Consider the following 20,078-nt stretch of genomic DNA (forward strand, 5'->3'; position numbering starts at 1 on the left):
CAACAACCGCCATTCGCCCCTATGTGGCGGTGACGTCACCACATCGCTTGTGCCAGGCCATGTGCACCTTGAGGCCACGTGAAGTGTCGAATGCCCGCTGGCAGGAGGTCACGGGGCAGTCCCAGGTGCAACGGGTCGACTGACTGAGATGACTGAGATGACTGGTTGGTGCACCACCTGTGCACCCTACTGTGCGACCTTGCTGGGCTTTAGCCACCCGGCGCTCCGCTCGTTGTTGTGAGCGTTGCTCTTCCGCCCTCTGTAGTTTTTGGAGGGCGACTGCCTCCAACTGCCCAGTAGCGTCTTTCACGAGCCTCCTCCACAGAGGCCGATTTGGACACCGCTGGTACCAGTCATCGGCAAGTCCACTCAGCTCCACGTCCTCCTGTACCACATCACTCCATCTCTTCTCTAGCGCGTGCCGCGCCCGATTAGCCCCCTCGATCCGGCCGAACAAAAGCTGTTTCAGAATACGGTGGCTGGGCATGCGGGCTACATGACCCAGCCATCGCAGCCTTGCCCGCCGGACGAGCTCACCGATGGGACCTTGCCCAGATGTTTCAAGGATTTGTGAGCTCCTCACACAATCCAGTCTGGTTGAACCCAGGATGGATCGTAGGCAGGCCATCATAACTGTTTCTAACCGGCGAAGATGTTCCATTAGGGGGGTCCACGTTTCGCAAGCGTAGAGAAGGGAGAGAATGACCGTGGCCGAGAAGACCTGAAGCTTAGTGCGGAGTGACAGACCAGGTAACTTCCACACAGCGTTACGCAACCGATGAAAAAATATTGCCGCTTGACTGATTCAGAGTGAGACCTCTGCTGTTAAACTGGAGCTGGTTAAAAGCACACTGCCCAGGTATGGAAAACTCTCGACTTTCTCCACAACTGCCCCATCACGGATTGGGTCTTGTGGGGTGGAGTGTCCGATGGTACAAAATACCCAGGCAGGTGCTTAGTTTTGGTGGGGCTGATGGTAAGGCCCCATCTCTTGGTACCATGCTCCAGTCTCAACAGCAGCGTCTCCAACTCCTCCTCTGAATGAGCAGCTATTACCAAATCATCGGCATACATAATGTGGTTGAGCAATAGGGAGCCATCCCTTGACCGCAACCGGGCATCGATCAGCCTCCCATTATATCTGTACCAAATGCAGATTCACCCAGTACAGCTATTGAAGGCTTCACGAACTACGTGGTAAAAATAGATTTTAAATAATGTGGGAGTCAGAGGACATCCCTGTCGCACCCAAAGGTGTACAGGGAATGGCTCTGACTCCCGGCCATGTAGTTTTCCCCGGGTCCGCTCACCATCATGAAGGTCCTTAATGATCGTGAGCAGATGGTCAGGGACTCCAAAAGCACGAAGAAGAACCCAGAGCCCAGGCTTACGGATGGTATCGTAGGCCTTGACCAGGTCAATAAAGCAGAGATGTAGGTCTTGTTGTAATTCCCTAAACCTCTGCTGTAGCAGACGGACAGAAAACATGGCATCTGTGCAGGACCGCCATTTCCTGAAACCGCATTGGGGCTCCGCAAGCCTCTCCTCAGCGTGCCTGGCAAGGCGATGTTGAATAATCCTTGCAGGACCTTTCCCGGCACACTGAGGAGTGAGATGCCCCTGTAGTTGTTACAGTCTGTGCGGTCCCCCTTGTTAAAGAGGAGGACCACCAGGGCATCCTTTTAATCCTGCGAAACCTGTCCAGTGGTCCAGACTGTTGTTATGATGTCATGTAGGGCAGTCTGTGCATGAACGCCACCCTCCCTCAGCATTTCGCTTGGGAGATCATCTCTGCCCGGTGCCTTTCCTGGTATCAGACTCCGGATCGCATTCAGTACTTCCTCAACAGATGGCACCTCAGCCAGCTATTCACCGGGGGTGACTTCTTCCAATATTTGAGGCACCGCAGCCTCAGCAAGGTCATCCCCACTTTGTGCCACGATGTTTTCCTGGCTGAGGGGTTTCCCCTTCCCCAGGACCTCACATAAATGCTCAGCAAATCTGCAAACCTGTTCCTGGGGGTCGGAGTTTGGAACACCATTTTTTCCCCTAATGATGGTAATAGGTGTGGCGTTGCAGGTTACTTTTTTCATGGAGTTAAATAGAGATTTTGATCGCGGGCCACTGAGGCAGACTTTATCTCCTCAGCAACCCGCGACCACCACCCATCCTTGCAGCGCCTCACGGCTCTCCGAACCTCCGAGCGAAGGCTGCGGTAAGCCTCCTCATTCTCTGACGGGGGATTCTGTAGCCGATGACAGTGGGCCTGTCGTTTTTCCTCAACTATCCTGAACACCTCCTCTGTCAGCCAGGTTCTCTGGGAGGTCTGGACCACGTACCCAAAGCAGCCATTGCAGCTGCATGAGTCACAGTCCTAAACTTTGCCCATTTACCCTCGACATCAGGAGGAGGGGGGGACGATGCCAACCCCAGCCGCAAGCGATGATGAAATTCTCGCTTGCAACTTTCACCAGCTTACTGAGACCAGGCCACTTTATGTTGCAATTGGGTCCTGGGTGTACACCCACCACCGGAGTGGAAGAATGGCAGGCGCATCTTACAGATGACTAGTCGATGGTCAGAGGGCAGATCAGCTCCACAGTAGGTCCTGGTGTCAAGGACATAGGCTCCCATCCACTGGTCCGTCACTATGTAGTCCCACATATGTTCTTGCTTGGACCCCGCATGCATCCATGATGTTGTGTGGATGCGCCGATGCTGGAACGTGTTGGTAATTACCAGCCCATGGGCTGCACAAAAATCTAGCAGCCTCCTAACGGTGTTATTGAGCTGATCTGGCCCATGCCCTCCAATCACTCCAGACCAGGTGCCAGCATCATGACCAACTCGGGCATTGAAGTCACCCAACAAGATGACTCTATCCCGAGGGGCCACTTTAGCCAGCACCTGTGACAGCAGGTCAAAGAAGGCATCTGACTCATCGGCTTTGCCTGCATCCCTCCACGGATGTTCGTCTTCGGTGGGGGCATAAGTAACCATGACCACCACTCCTCGCCTCCGGTTGATGGGAAGGCGAGCCCAAAGTAGCCTGGGGTTTACAGCTTCCCACACCTCACCGCTACGCTCCCACGCACTCTGCATTCTATTGTTCAAAAGAAGAGCCACACCTTGTTGTTTGGCAGTCTGCTGCCCCGAGTAGAGGCCTGGCCACCCCTCATGGTGGCAGGAGCCAGAACCGGTCCACCAGACCTCCTGAATGCCACAGAGATCCAGGCGGTACCGGTCCTGCTCCCGACAGAGGAGTGGCAGCAACTCCTCCGCAGTGAGCGTTCGAACATTCCACGTGGCAACACGAAGTGGCTTTTCGTTGTTTCTGGAGGAGCCCCGAGGGTAGAGATGCAATCTCCTGGCTCCGCCAATTGGGGTTTGGCCAAGAGACGTCATAGACGCCTGTCCCCCCGGGGCCCCTGGCACAAGCTTATTAGTTATATATTTAAGTCGTGGTTTCGTGGTAATTATTTGAAGGTGGAGGTGTTACCAGCCCCTCGCACCCGTCTAGAGCCCCCATTTAGCGACTGTGGTGGTCACAGACGCCATGAAGGGAGACGGCCAATCGAAATTTGCCCTCTCCCCACAGCACTGTCCACGACAGAGCTGCCCGTCTGGCACCGCGAGGAGGTAGGGGGTTGTTTTGCCGGACTCACTCACTCACACACTCACTCACACACTCACTCACACACTCACTCACTCAACCCCCAACCCCCTACCCACTCACTCACCCACTCACTCACTCACCAATTTACACACACAATCACCCATTCACTCACCCACTCAGTCACCCACCCTCTCACTCACCCACTCACTCACTCACCCACTCACTCACGCTCTCACCTATTCACCCACTCATCCACCCACTCATCAACTCATCCACCCACCCACTAATCCACCCACTCACTCACCCACTCACTCTCTCACTCACTCACCCACTTACTCACCCACTCACTCACACACTCACCCACTCACTCACTCACCCACTCACTCACACACTCATTCAGTCATCCACTCACTCACTCACCCACTAATTCACCCACCCACCTACTCACACACTCACCCACTCACTCACACACTCACTCACTCATCCACTCACTCACCCACTAATTCACCCACTCACCTACTCACACACTCACCCACTCACACACTCACCCACTCACTCACCCACTCACTCACCCACTCACTCACACACTCACACACCCACACACTCACCCACTCACTCACTCACCCACTCACTCACACACTCACTCACCCACTCACACACTCACTCACTCACTCACCCACTCACTCACACACTCACTCACCCACTCACTCACACACTCACTCACTCACACACTCACACACCAACACACTCACCCACTCACTCATTCACCCACTCACCCACTCACACACTCACTCACTTACCCACTCACTCACCCACTCACTCAATCACTCACCCACACACTCATCCACTCACCCACTCACTCACTCACCCACTCACACACCCACACACTCACTCACTCACCCACTCACTCACCCACTCACTCACTCACCCACACACTCACCCACTCACCCACTCACTCACTCACCCACTCACTCACCCACTCACTCACCCACTCACACACTCACTCACTCACCCACTCACTCACTCACCCACTCACACACTCACTCACTCATCCACTCACTCACACACTCACTCACCCACTCACTCACCCACTCACACACCCACACACTCACTCACTCACCCACTCACTCACACACTCACTCACTCACCCACTCACTCACCCACTCACACACTGACTCGCTCGCTCACTCACCCACTTACTCACTCACACACTCACCCACTCACTCACCCCCCCACTCACCCCCCCCACTACCCCACCTCTGAGCGCGCGAGCCACCAGGACCCCCCCCCTGCAGTTCCCCTGCCCACGTGCGGCGCCCGCGCCCACCCCGGACACCACGTGGGGGTGTGCCCCACCCCCCATGGCCACGCCCCCTCCTCCGTAGTGGTGGTGGTGGGGAGGGGGCGGGGCCGTAGTGTAGTAGACGGGCGGGCCCAGGTAGGGGGAGGGGCCTCCTGTGGGGGAGGAGTCGAACACCCCCAGGGCCCCGCCCCCAACAGCACCTCCCCCGACGCTGTAGAATCCAAAGCAATCGGCCTGGGCCTGGTGGGGCACGGGGAGGGGCGGGGGGGGGGTGAAGGGCGGGGTGGGGGTGAAGGGGGAGATGAAGGGGGGAGGGGTAGATGAAGGGGGGGGTGAAGGAGGGGTGAAGGAGGGAGGGGGGAGTGGTGGGCAAGATAGGGAGGGGCAAGAGGGGGAGGGGCGAGAGGGGGAGGGGCAGGGCGAGAGGGGGGGAAAGGGGGCGGGGCGAGAGTGGAGGGGGCGGGAAAATGGAGACAGACGCCCCATGAATGTACACGTGGTAGTGATGGTGATGATGGTGGTGGTGAGGGTGGTGGTGATGATGGTGGTGGTGATGATGGTGGTGATGGTTGTGATGGTGGTGAGGATGGTGGTGATGGTTGTGATGGTGGTGATGATGGTGGTGGTGAGGGTGGTGGTGATGATGGTGATGGTGGTGGTGATGATGGTGGTGATGGTTGTGATGGTGGTGATGATGGTGGTGGTGATGGTGGTGATGGTGGTGATATAAGTCACGTGGTGGAGCCGCTATCGAGTCGTGATGGCCCAGGGATTCTCAAACAGTGCAGCTTGCTGGTTTAGTCTCTGGGTCTCTGTGTGTGTCTCTGTGTGTCTGTGTGTGTCTCTGTGTGTCTGTGTGTCTCTGTGTTTCTCTGTGTGTCTGTGTGTCTCTGTGTCTCTCTGTGTGTCTCTTTGTCTCTGTATCTCTGTGTATCTCTGTGTGTCTCTCTGTGTCTGTGTGAGTCTCTGTATGTCTCTGTGTGTCTCTATAGGTCTCTGTGTCTCTCTGTGTGTCTCTGTGAGTGTCTGTGTGTCTCTCTGTGTCTGTGTCTCTGTGTGTCTCTGTGAGTGTCTGTGTGTCTCTGTGTATCTCTGTGTGTCTCTGTGTCTCTCTGTATGTCTCTTTGTCTCTGTATCTCTGTGTATCTCTGTGTCTCTCTATGTGTCTCTGTGTGTTTCTGTGTATCTCAGTGTGTCTCTATGTGTCTGTGTGTCTCTGTGTATCTTTGTGTATTAATGTGTGTCCCTGTGTGTCTCTGTGTATTTCTGTATATCTCTGTGTATCTCTATAGATCTCTGTGTGTTTCTGTGTGTCTCTGTGTGTCTCTGTGTGTCTCTCTGTGTCTCTATAGATCTCTGTGTATTTCTGTGTGTCTCTGTGTGTCTCTGTGTATCTATGTGTATCTCGGTGTGTCTCTCTGTGTCTCTATAGATCTCTGTGTGTCTCTGTGTGTCTCTGTGTGTCACCTGCTGTAGCACGGAGCTGCGGCTGCCTGCTCCACGTGTGTAGCGGACGTAGCTGTCGCGGTCCACCGGCTTGGCCAGCGTCACCTCGATGGGAGAGCCGTCGAGGTGCTGGGGAGGGCGGGGAGCGACGGTCACCTCCCTCATTCCCCTCCTTCATTCACAGCTCGCTCCTTCACCCACAGCTCCCTCCTTCACCCACAGCTCTCTCCTTCATCCACAGCTCTCTCCTTCACCCACAGCTCCCTCCTTCACCCACAACTCTCTCCTTCACCCACAGATTTCTCCTTCACCCACAGCTCTCTCCTTCACCCACAGCTCTCTGCTTCATGCACAGCTCTCTCATTCACCCACAGCTCCCTCATTCACCCACACCTCTCTCCTTCACCCACAGTTCTCTCCTTTATCCACAGCTCCCTCCTTCACCCACAGCTCTCTCCTTCACCCACAGCTCCGTCCTTCACCCACATCTACCTCCTTCACCCACAGCTCTCTGCTTCTCCCACAGCTCTATCCTTCAACCACAGCTCCCTGCTTTATCCACGGATCTCTTATTCATCCACAGCTTCCTCCGTCATCCACAGCTCTCTCCATCACCCACAGCTTTCTCCTTCATGCACAACTCCCTCCTTCACCCCAGCTCTCTCATTCACCCACAGCTCTCTCCTCTACCAACAGCTATCTCCTTCACCCACAGCTCCCTCCTTCACCCACAGCTCTCTCCATCTACAGCTCTCTCCATCACCGACAGCTCCCTCTTTCACCCACAGCTCACTGCTTAACCCACAGCTCTCTCCGTCATCAACAGCTCTCTCCTTCATCCACAGCTCTCTCCTTCATCAACAGCTCCATCCTTCACCCACAGGTCCCTCATTCACCCACAGCTCTCTCCTTCATCAACAGCTCCATCCTTCACCCACAGCTCCCTCATTCTCCCACAGCTCTCTCCTTCATCAACAGCTCCCTCCTTCACCCACAACTCTCTCCTTCACCCACAGCTCTCTCCTTCATCAGCAGCTCGCTCCTTCAACCACAGCTCCCTCATTCACCCACAGCTCTCTCCTTCATCAACAGCTCCCTCCATCACCCACACCTCCCTCATGCACCCACAGCTCTCTCCTTCATCAACAGCTCCCTCATTCACGTACAGCTCTCTCCTTCACCCACAGCTCTCTCGTTCACCAACAGCTCCCTCCTTCACCCACAGCTCTCTCCATCTACAGCTCTCTCCATCACCGACAGCTCCCTCTTTCACCCACAGCTCACTGCTTAACCCACAGCTCTCTCCGTCATCAACAGCTCTCTCCTTCATCCACAGCTCTCTCCTTCATCAACAGCTCCATCCTTCACCCACAGGTCCCTCATTCACCCACAGCTCTCTCCTTCATCAACAGCTCCATCCTTCCCCCACAGCTCCCTCATTCTCCCACAGCTCTCTCCTTCATCAACAGCTCCCTCCTTCACCCACAACTCTCTCCTTCACCCACAGCTCTCTCCTTCATCAGCAGCTCGCTCCTTCAACCACAGCTCCCTCATTCACCCACAGCTCTCTCCTTCATCAACAGCTCCCTCCATCACCCACACCTCCCTCATGCACCCACAGCTCTCTCCTTCATCAACAGCTCCCTCATTCACCTACAGCTCTCTCCTTCACCCACAGCTCTCTCGTTCACCAACAGCTCCCTCCTTCACTCACAGCTCCTTCATCAATAACTCCCTCCTTCACCCACAGCTCCCTCATTAACCCACAGCTCTCTCCTTCATCAACAGTTCCCTCCTTCACCCACAACTCCTTCATTCACCCACAGCTCCCTCATTCACCCACAGCTCCTTCCTTCACCCACAGCTCTCTCCTTCAACCACAGCTCCCTAATTCACCCACAGCTCCCTCATTTACCCAAAGCTCTCTCCTTCATCCACAGCGCCCTCCTTCACCCACAGCTCCCTCCTTCACCCACAACTCTCTCCTTCACCCAGAGCTCTCTCCTTCATCCACGGCTCCCTCCTTCACCCACAGCTCCCTCCTTCACCCACAGCTTCCTCCTTCACTCACAGCTCCTTCATCAATAACTCCCTCCTTCACCCACATCTCCCTCATTCACCCACAGCTCTCTCCTCCAACTACAGATCCCTCTTTCACCCACAGCTCCCTCCTTCACCCACAGCTCTCTCCTTCACCCACAGCTCTCTCCTTCATCAGCAGCTCGCTCCTTCAACCACAGCTCCCTCATTCACCCACAGCTCTCTCCTTCATCAACAGCTCCCTCCATCACCCACACCTCCCTCATGCACCCACAGCTCTCTCCTTCATCAACAGCTCCCTCATTCACCCACAGCTCTCTCCTTCACCCACAGCTCTCTCGTTCACCCACAGCTCCCTCCTCACTCACAGCTCCTTCATCAATAACTCCCTCCTTCACCCACAACTCCCTCATTCACCCACAGCTCCCTCATTCACCCACAGCTCCCTCCTTCACCCACAGCTCTCTCCTTCAACCACAGCTCCCTAATTCACCCACAGCTCCCTCATTTACCCAAAGCTCTCTCCTTCATCCACAGCGCCGTCCTTCACCCACAGCTCCCTCCTTCACCCACAACTCTCTCCTTCACCCACAGCTCTCTCCTTCATCCACGGCTCCTTCCTTCACCCACAGCTCCCTCCTTCACCCACAGCTTCCTCCTTCACTCACAGCTCCTTCATCAATAACTCCCTCCTTCACCCACAGCTCCCTCATTCACCCACAGCTCTCTCCTTCATCAACAGCTCCCTCCATCACCCACACCTCCCTCATGCACCCACAGCTCTCTCCTTCATCAACAGCTCCCTCATTCACCCACAGCTCTCTCCTTCACCCACAGCTCTCTCGTTCACCCACAGCTCCCTCCTTCACTCACAGCTCCTTCATCAATAACTCCCTCCTTCACCCACAGCTCCCTCATTAACCCACAGCTCTCTCCTTCATCAACAGTTCCCTCCTTCACCCACAACTCCCTCATTCACCCACAGCTCCCTCATTCACCCACAGCTCCCTCCTTCACCCACAGCTCTGTCCTTCAACCACAGCTCCCTAATTCACCCACAGCTCCCTCATTTACCCAAAGCTCTCTCCTTCATCCACAGCGCCCTCCTTCACCCACAGCTCCCTCCTTCACCCACAACTCTCTCCTTCACCCACAGCTCTCTCCTTCATCCATGGCTCCCTCCTTCACCCACAGCTCCCTCCTTCACCCATAGCTTACTCCTTCACTCACAGCTCCTTCATCAATAACTCCCTCCTTCACCCACAGCTCTCTCCTTCAACTACAGATCCCTCTTTCACCCACAGCTCCCTCCTTCACCCACAGCTATCTCCTTCACCCACAGCTCTCTGCTTTATCCACAGCTCCCTCCTTCACCCACAGCTCTCTCCGTCACCCACAGCTTTCTCCATCACCCACAGCTCTCTCCATCACCCACAGCTCCCTCGTTCACCTACAGCTCCCTCATCACCCACAGCTCTCTCCTTCACCCACAGCTCCCTCCTTCACCCAGAGCTCTCTCGTTCACCCACACCTCTCTCCTTCCCCCACAGCTCTCTGCTTCATCAACAGCTCTCTCCTTCCTCCACAGCTCCCTCCTTCACCCACAGCTCCATCCTTCACCCACAGCTCCCTCATTCACCCACAGCTCTCTCCTTCATCAACAGCTCTCTCCTTCACCCACAACACTCTCCTTCACCCACAGCTCTCTCATTCACCCACAGCTCCCTCCTTCACTCACAGCTCCTTCATCAATAAATCCCTCCTTCACCCACAGCTCCCGCATTCACGCACAGCTCTCTCCTTCATCAACAGTTCCCTCCTTCACCCACAACTCCCTCATTCACCCATAGCTCCCTCATTCACACACAGCTCCCTCCTTCACCCACAGCTCCCTCGTTCACCCACAGGTCTCTCCTTCAACCACAGCCCTCATTCACCCACAGCTCCTTCATTTACCCACAGCTCCCTCCTTCACCCACAGCGCCCTCCTTCACCCACAGCTCTCTTCTTCACCTACAGCTCTCTCCTTCATCCACAGCGCCCTCCTTCACCCACAGCTCCCTCCTTCACCCACAACTCTCTCCACCCACAGCTCCCTCATTCACCCACAGCTCCCTCCTTCACCCACAGCTTCCTCCTTCAATCACAGCTCCTTCATCAATAACTCCCTCCTTCACCCACAGCTCCCTCATTCACCCACAGCTCTCTCCTTCATCAACAGCTCTTTCCTTCACCCACACCTCTCTCCTTCACCCACAGCTCTCTCGTTCACCCACAGCTCCCTTCTTCACTCACAGCTCCTTCATCAACAACTCCCTCCTTCACCCACAGCTCCCTCATTCACCCACAGCTCTCTCCTTCATCAACAGTTCCCTCCTTCACCCACAACTCCCTCATTCACCCACAGCTCCCTCCTTCACCCACAGCTATCTTATTCACCTACAGCTCTCTCCTTCATCCACAGCACCCTCCTTCACCTACAGCTTGCTCCTTCACACACAACTCTCTCCACCAACAGCTCCCCCCTTCACCCACGGCTCCCTCCTTCACCCAAAGCTCTCTCCTTCATCCACGGCTCCCTCCTTCAACCACAGCTCCCTCTTTCATCCACGGCTCTCTTCTTCACCCACAGCTCTCTCCTTCACCCACAGCTCCCTCCTTCACCCACAGCTCCCTCCTTCACCCACAGCTCTCTCCTTCATCCACAGCTCTCTTATTTACCCACAGCTCTCTCCTTCATCTACAGCTCCCTCCTTTACCCACAGCTCCCTCCTTCACCCACAGCTCCCTCCTTCAACCACAGCTCCCTCATTCACCCACAGCTCTCTCCTTCACCCACAGCTCCCTACTTCATCCACAGCTCCATCATTCACCCACAGCTCTCTCCTTCACCCACAGCTCTCTTCTTCATCCACAGCTCCTTCCTTCACCCACAGCTCCCTCCTTCACCCACAGCTCCATCCTTCACCACATCTAACTCCTTCACCCACAGCTCTCTCCTTCACCCATAGCTCTCCCGATTACCCACAGCTCTCTGCTTACCCCACAGCTCTCCCCTTCAACCACAGCTCCCTCCTTCAACTACGGCTCTCTTATTCATCCACAGCTTCCTCCTTCATCCACAGCTCTCTCCATCACACACAGCTTTCTCCTTCATGCACAGCTCCCTCCTTCACTCACAGCTCTCTCATTCACCCACAGCTCTCTCCTTCATCTACAGATTTCTCATTCACCCACAACTCTCTCCTTCACCCACAGCTCTCTCCATTATCCACAGCTCCCTCCTTCACCCACAGCTCTCTCCTTCACCCACTGCTCTCTCCGTTATCCACAGCTCCCTCCTTCACCCACAGCTCTCTCCTTCACCCACAGCTCTCTCCATCAGCCACAGCTCTCTCCATCACCCACAGCTCCCTCATCACCCACAGCTCGCTCCTTCACCCACAGCTGCCTCCTTCACCCAGAGCTCTCTCGTTCACCCACACCTCTCTCCTTCCCTCACAGCTCTCGCCTTCATCAACAGCTCTCTCCTTCCTCCACAGCTCCCTCCTTCACCCACAGCTCCATCCTTCACCCACAGCTCCCTCATTCACCCACAGCTCTCTCCTTCATCAACAGCTCTTTCCTTCACCCACACCTCTCTCCTTCACCCACAGCTCTCTCGTTCACCCACAGCTCCCTTCTTCACTCACAGCTCCTTCATCAACAACTCCCTCCTTCACCCACAGCTCCCTCATTCACCCACAGCTCTCTCCTTCATCAACAGTTCCCTCCTTCACCCACAACTCCCTCATTCACCCACAGCTCCCTCCTTCACCGACAGCTCTCTACTTCACCCAAAGCTCTCTCCTTTATCCACAGCTCCCTCCTTCAACCACAGCTGTCTCCTTCACTCACAGCTCTCTCCATCACCCACAGCTCTCTCCATCACCCACAGCTCCCTCCTTCATCCACAGCTCCCTCATTCACCCACAGCTCCGTCCTTCACCCACATCTACCTCCTTCACCCACAGCTCTCTCCTTCACCCATGGCTCTCCCGATTACACACAGCTCTCAGCTTACTCAATGGCTCTCCCCTTCAACCACAGCTCCCTCCTTCATCTACGACTCTCTTATTCATCGACAGCTTCCTCCATCATCCACAGCTCTCTCCATCACCCACAGCTTTCTCCTTCATGCACAGCTCCCTCTTTCACTCACAGCTCTCTCCATCACCCACAGCTCTCTGCTTTAACTACAGATCCCTCATTCACCCACAGCTCCCTCCTTTACCCACAGCTCGCTCCTTCACCCACAGCTCTCTCCATCACCCACAGCTCTCTCCATCACCCACAGCTCCCTCGTTCACCCACAGCTCCCTCATCACCCACAGCTCTCTCCTTCACCCACAGCTCCCTCCTTCACCCAGAGCTCTCTCGTTCACCCACACCTCTCTCCTTCCCCCACAGCTCTCTCCTTCATCAACAGCTCTCTCCTTCCTCCACAGCTCCCTCCTTCACCCACAGCTTAATCCTTCACGCACAGCTCGCTCATTCACCCACAGCTCTCTCCTTCATCAACAGCTCTCTCGTTCACCCACAGCTCCCTCCTTCACTCACAGCTCCTTCATCAATAACTCCCTCCTTCACCCACAGCTCTCTCATTCACCCACAGCTCTCTCCTTCATCAACAGTTCCCTATTTCACCCACAACTCCCTCATTCACCCACAGCTCTCTCCTTCACCCACAACTCCCTCCTTCACCCACAGCTCCCTCCTTCACCCACAGCTCCCTCATTCACCCACAGCTCTCTCCTTCACCCACAGCTCCCTCCTTCATCCACAGCTCCATCATTCACCCACAGTTCTCTCCTTCACCCACAGCTCTCTTCTTCATCCACAGCTCTCTCCATCACCCACAGCTCCTTCCTTCAACCACAGCTCACTCCTTCACCCACAGCTCCGTCCTTCACCCACATCTACCTCCTTCACCCACAGCTCTCTCCTTCACCCATAGCTCTTTCGATTATCCACAGCTCTCTGCTTACCCCACAGCTCTCCCCTTCAACCACAGCTCCCTCCTTCATCTACGGCGCCCTTATTCATCCAAAGCTTCCTCCTTCATCCACAGCTCTCTCCATCACCCACAGCTTTCTCCTTCATGCACAGCTCCCTCCTTCATTCACAGCTCTCTCCATCACCCACAGCTCTCTCCTTCAACTACAGATCCCTCATTTACCCACACCTCTCTCCTTCACGCACAGCTCTCTACTTTATCCACAGCTCCCTCATTCACCCACAGCTCCCTCCTTCACCCACAGCTCCCTCGTTCACCCACAGGTCTCTCCTTCAACCACAGCCCTCATTCACCCACAGCTCCCTCATTTACCCACAGCTCCCTCCTTCACCCACCGCTCCCTCCTTCACCAATAGCTCTCTCCTTCACCCACAGCTCTCTCCTTTATCCACAGCTCCCTCCTTCACCCACAGCTCTCTCCTTCACACACAGCTCTCTCCATCACCCACAGCTCTCTCCATCACCCACAGCTCCCTCGTTCACCCACAGCTCCCTCATCACCCACAGCTCTCTCCTTCACCCACAGCTCCCTCCTTCACCCAGAGCTCTCTCGTTCACCAACACCTCTCTCCTTCCCCACAGCTCTCTCCTTCATCAACAGCTCTTTCCTTCCTCCACAGCTCCCTCCTTCACCCACAGCTCCATCCTTCACCCACAGCTCCCTCATTCACCCACAGCTCTCTGCTTCATCAACAGCTCTCTCCTTCACCCACAACTCTCTCCTTCACCCACAGCTCTCTCGTTCACCCACAGCTCCCTCCTTCACTCACAGCTCCTTCATCAACAACTCCCTCATTCACCCACAGCTCCCTCATTCACCCACAGCTCTCTCCTTCATCAACAGTTCCCTCCTTCACCCACAACTCCCTCATTCACCCACAGCTCCCTCATTCACCCACAGCTCCCTCCTTCACCCACAGCTCCCTTCTTCACCCACAGCTCTCTCCTTCAACCACAGCTCCCTCATTCACCCACAGCTCCCTCATTTACCCACAGCTCCCTCCTTCACCCACAGCTCCCTCCTTCACTCACAGCTCTCTTCTTCACCTACAGCTCTCTCCTTCATCCACAGCGCCCTCTTTCACCCACAGCTCCCTCCTTCACCCACAACTCTCTCCACCAACAGCTCCCCCCTTCAACCACGGCTCCCTCCTTCACCCACAGCTCTCTCCTTCACCCACAGCTCCCTCCTTCACCCACAGCTCTCTCCTTCATCCACGGCTCCCTCATTTACCCACAGATCCCTCATTCACCCACAGCTCCCTCCTTCACCCACAGCTCCCTCCTTCACCCATGGCTCTCTCCTTCACCCACAGCTCCGTCATTCACCCACAGCTCTCTCCTTCACCCACAGCTCCCTCCTTCAGCCACAGCTCCCTCCTTCACCCACAGCTCTCTCATTCACCCACAGCTCTCTCCTTCACCCACAGCTCCCTCCTTCATCCACAGCTCCCTCATTCACCCACAGATCTCTCCTTCACCCACAGCTCTCTTCTTCATCCACAGCTCTCTTCATCACCCACAGCTCTTTCCTTCACCCACAGCACTCTCCTTCTCCCATATCTCTCCCGATTACCCGCAGCTCTCAGCTTACTCAACAGCTCTCCCCTTCAAACACAGCTCCCTCCTTCATCTACGGCTCTCTTATTCATCCACAGCTTCCTCCTTCATCCACAGCTCTCTCCATCACGCACAGTTTTCTCCTTCATGCACATCTCCCTCCTTCACTCACAGCTCTCTCCATCACCCACAGCTCTCTCCTTCAACTACAGATCCGTCATTCACCAACAGCTCCCTCCTTCACCCACAGCTCTCTCCTTCACCCACAGCTCTCTCCTTTATCCACAGCTCCCTCCTTCACCCACAGCTCCCTCATTTACCCACAGCTCTCTCCTTCACCCACAGCTCCCTCCTTCATCCACAGCTCCCTCATTCACCCACAGCTCTCTCCTTCACCCACAGCTCTGTACTTCATCCACAGCTCTCTCCTTCACCCACAGCTCTCTTCTTCATCCACATCTCTCTCCATCACCCACAGCTCCTTCCTTCACCCACAGCTCCCTCCTACACCCACAGCTCGCTCCTTCACCCACAGCTCCCTCCTTCACCCACAGCTCCCCCCTTCAACCACGGCTCCCTCCTTCACCCACAGCTCCCCCCTTCACCCACAGCTCCCTCCTTCTCCCACAGCTCTCTCCTTCATCCACGGCTCCCTCATTTACCCACAGCTCACTCATTCACCCACAGCTCCCTCCTTCACCCACAGCTCGCTCCTTCACCCATGGTTCTCTCCTTCACCCACAGCTCCCTCCATCACCAACAGCTCTCTAGTTCATCCACAGCTCCCTCCTTCACCCACAGCTCCGGTATTCACCCACAGGTCTCTCCTTCACCCACAGCTCCCTACTTCAGCCACAGCTCCCTCCTTCACCAACAGCTCCCTCATTCACCCACAGCTCTCTCCTTCACCCACAGCTCCTTCCTTCATTAACAGCTCCCTCATTCACCCACACCTCTCTCCTTCACCCACAGCTCTCTTCTTCATCCACAGCTCTCTTCATCACCCACAGTTTCTTCCTTCAACCACAGCTCCCTCCTTCACCTACAGCTCCGTCCTTCACCCACATCTACCTCCTTCACCCACAGCTCTCTCCTTCACCCATAGCTCTCCCGATTACCCGCAGCTCTCAGCTTATTCAACAGCTCTCCCCTTCAACCACAGCTCCCTCCTTCATCTACGGCCCTCTTATTCATCCACAGCTTCCTCCTTCATCCACAGCTCTCTCCATCACCCACAGCTTTCTCCTTCATGCACAGCTCCCTCCTTCACTCACAGCTCTCTCCATCACCCACACCTCTCTCCTTCAACTACAGATCCGTCATTCACCCACAGCTCCCTCCTTCACCCACAGCTCTCTCCTTTATCCACAGCTCTCTCCTTTATCCACAGCTCCCTCCTTCACCCACAGCTCCATCATTTACCCACAGGTCTCTCCTTCACCCACAGCTCCCTCCTTCATCCACAGCTCCCTCATTCACCCACATCTCTCTCCTTCACCTACAGCTCTCTACTTCATCCACAGCTCTCTCCTTCACCCACAGCTCTCTTCTTCATCCACAGCTCTCTCCATCACCCACAGCTCCTTCCTTCACCCATAGCTCCCTCCTACACCCACAGCTCCCTCCTTCAACCACAGCTCCCTCATTTACCCACAGGTCTCTCCTTCAACCACAGCTCCCTCATTCACCCACAGCTCTCACCTTTATCCACAGCTCCCTCTTTCACCCACAGCTCTCTACTTCACTCACAGCTCCTTCATCAATAACTCCCTCATTCACCCACAGCTCTCTCCTTCATCACAGCTCCCTCCTTCACCCACAGCTCCCTCCTTCACCCACAGCTCTCTCCTTCACCCACAGCGCCCTCCTTCACCCACAGCTCCCTCATTCACCCACAGCTCTCTCCTTCACCCACAGCTCCCTCCTTCACCCACAGCTCCCTCCTTCACCCACAGCTCCCCCCTTCAACCAAAGCTCCCTCCTTCACCCACAGCTCTCTCCTTCACGCACAGCTCCCTCCTTCTCCCACAGCTCTCTCCTTCATCAACGGCTCCCTCATTTACCCACAGCTCCCTCATTCACCCACAGCTCCTTCCTTCACCCACAGCTCGCTCCTTCACCCATGGTTCTCTCCTTTACCCACAGCTCCCTCCATCACCAACAGCTCTCTAGTTCATCCACAGCTCCCTCCTTCACCCACAGCTCCGGCATTCACCCACAGCTCTCTCCTTCACCCACAGCTCCCTCATCATCCACAGCTCTCTCCTTCACCCACAGCTCCTTCCTTCAAACAGAGCTCTCTCGTTCACCCACAGCTCGCTCCTTCACCCATAGCTCTCTCCTTCATCAACAGCTCCATCCTTCACCCACAGCTCCCTCATTCACCCACAGCTCTCTCCTTCACGCACAGCTCTCTCCATCACCCACAGCTCCCTCCTTCACCCACAGCTCCCTCATCTTCCACAGCTCTCTCCTTCACCCACAACTCCTTCCTTCACCCAGAGCTCTCTCCTTCATCAACAGCTCTCTACTTCCTCCACAGCTCCCTCCTTCACCCACAGCTCTCTCCTTCATCAACAGCTCCATCCTTCACCCACAGCTACCTCATTCACCCATGGCTCCCTCCCTCACTCACAGCTCCTTCATCAATAACTCCCTCCTTCACCCACAGCTACCTCATTCACCCACAGCTCTCTCCTTCACTCACAGCTCCCTCCTTCACCCAAAGCTCCCTCCTTCACCCACAGCTCGCTCATTTACCCACAGCTCTCTCCTTCACCCACAGCTCCCTCCTTCATCCACAGCTCCCTCATTCACCCACAGCTCTCTCCTTCACCCACAGCTCTCTACTTCATCCACAGCTCTCTCCTTCACCCACAGCTCCTTCCTTCACCCACAGCTCCCTCCTACACCCACAGCTCCCTCCTTCACCCACAGCTCTCACCTTCATCCACAGCTCCCTCCTTCACCCACAGCTCTCTCCTTCACCCACAGCACCCTCCTTCACCCACAGCTCCCTCATTCACCCACAGCTCTCTCCTTCACCCACAACAACAACAACAACCGCCATTCGCCACTAAGTGGCGGTGACGTCACCACGACGCTTGTGCCAGGCTATGTGCACCCTGAGGCCACGTGAAGTGTCGAACGCCCGCTGGCAGGAGGTCACGGGGCAGACCCAGGTGCCACGGGTCGACTGACTGAGATGACTGGCTGATGCACCACCTGTGCCCCCTACTGTGCCAACCTGCTGTGCTTTAGCCACCCGGCGCTCCGCTCGCTGTTGTGAGCGTCGCTCCTCCGCCCTCCGTTGTTGTTGGAGGGCGACTGCCTCCAACTGCCCAGTAGCATCCTTCACGAGCCTCCTCCACAGAGGCCGATCTTGACACCGCTGGTACCAGTCATCGGCAAGTCCACTCAGCTCCACGTCCTCCTGTACCACATCCCTCCATCTCTTCTCTAGCCCGTGCCGCGCCCGCTTAGCCCCCTCAATCCGGCCAAACAAAAGCTGTTTCGGCATGCGGTGGCTGGGCATGCGGGCTACATGACCCAGCCATCGCAGCCTTGCCTGCCGGAGGAGCTCACCGATGGGACCCTGCCCAGATCTTTCAAGGATTTGTGAGCTCCTCACACAATCCAGTCTGGTTAAACCCAGGATGGATCGTAGGCAGGCCAGCCTAAATGTTTCTAACCGGCGAAGATGTTCCATTAGGGGGGTCCACGTTTCGCAAGCGTAGAGAAGGGAGGGAATGACCGTGGCCGAGAAGACCTGAAGCTTAGTGCGGAGCGACAGACCAGGTAGCTTCCACACAGCGTTACGCAACCGATGAAAAGATATTGCCGCTCGACTGATTCGGAGTGAGACCTCTGCTGTTAAACTGGAGCCAGTCATAAGCACACTGCCCAGGTATGGGAAACTCTCCACTCTCTCCACAACTGCCCCATCACCGATTGGGAGTTGTGGGGGTGGAGTGTCCGATGGTACAAAATACCCAGGCAGGTGCTTAGTTTTGGTGGGGCTGATGGTAAGGCCCCACCTCTTAGTGGCACGCTCCAGTCTCAGCAGCAGCGTCTCCAACTCCTCCTCTGACTGAGCAGCTATTACCAAGTCATCAGCATACATAACGTGGTTGAGCAATAGGGAGCCATCCCTTGACCGCACCCGGGCATCGATTAGCCTCCCATTATATCTGTACCATATTGAGATTCCCCCGGTACAGCTATTGAAGGCTTCACGAACTACGTGGTCAAAATAGATGTTAAATAATGTGGGAGCCAGAGGACATCCCTGTCGCACCCCAAGGTGTACAGGGAATGGCTCTGACTCCCGGCCACGTAGTTTTACCCGGGCCCGCTCACCATCATGAAGGTCCTTAATGATCGTGAGCAGAGGGTCAGGTACTCCAAAAGCACGAAGAACGACCCAGAGCCCAGGCCTACTGATGGTATCATAGGCCTTGACCAGGTCAATAAAGCAGAGATGTAGGTCTTGTTGGAAATTCCCTACATCTCTGCTGTAGCAGACGGACAGAAAATATGGCATCTGTGCAGGACCGCCCTTTCCTGAAACCGCATTGGGGCTCCGCAAGCCTCTCCTCAGCGTGCCTGGCAAGGCGATGCTGAATAATCCTTGCCAGGACCTTTCCCGGCACACTGAGGAGTGAGATGCCCCTGTAGTTGTTACAGTCTGTGCGGTCCCCCTTCTTAAAAAGGGGGACCACCAGGGCATCCTTCCAATCCTGCGGAACCCGTCCAGTGGTCCAGACTGTTGTTATGATGTCATATAGGGCAGTCTGTGCACAAACGCCACCCTCCCTCAGCATTTCGCTTGGGAGATCATCTCTGCCCGCTGCCTTTCCTGGTCTCAGACTCCGGATCGCCTTCAATACTTCCTCAGCAGATGGCACCTCAGCCAGCCACTCACAGGGGGTGACTTCATCCAATATTTGAGGCACCGCAGCCTCAGCAGGGTCATCCTCACTTTGTGCCACGATGTTTTCCTGGCTGAGGGATTTTCCCTCCCCCAGGACCTCACAGAAATGCTCAGCAAATCTGCG

The 20,078-nt window shown here is 55.6% G+C and overlaps 1 protein-coding gene across 1 annotated transcript in view; it reads right to left on the reverse strand.

Annotated features, from left to right (window-relative positions):
• Nucleotides 1-20,078, reverse strand: part of A1CF (APOBEC1 complementation factor) — a 93,160-nt gene that overhangs the window by 22,086 nt on the left and 50,996 nt on the right. The window contains exons 8-9 of the mRNA XM_076054864.1: nucleotides 6,387-6,494; nucleotides 4,874-5,159 (exon numbers count right to left, since the gene is read on the reverse strand). Coding sequence (XP_075910979.1) covers nucleotides 4,874-5,159; nucleotides 6,387-6,494 — 394 coding nt within the window. The remainder of the gene's footprint in view (nucleotides 1-4,873; nucleotides 5,160-6,386; nucleotides 6,495-20,078) is intronic.

The sequence above is a fragment of the Petromyzon marinus genome, chromosome 68 (assembly GCF_048934315.1).
Source record: "Petromyzon marinus isolate PM22_M1 ecotype Great Lakes invasive population chromosome 68, UKy_Petmar_22M1.pri1.0, whole genome shotgun sequence".
Taxonomy (NCBI): domain Eukaryota; kingdom Metazoa; phylum Chordata; class Hyperoartia; order Petromyzontiformes; family Petromyzontidae; genus Petromyzon; species Petromyzon marinus.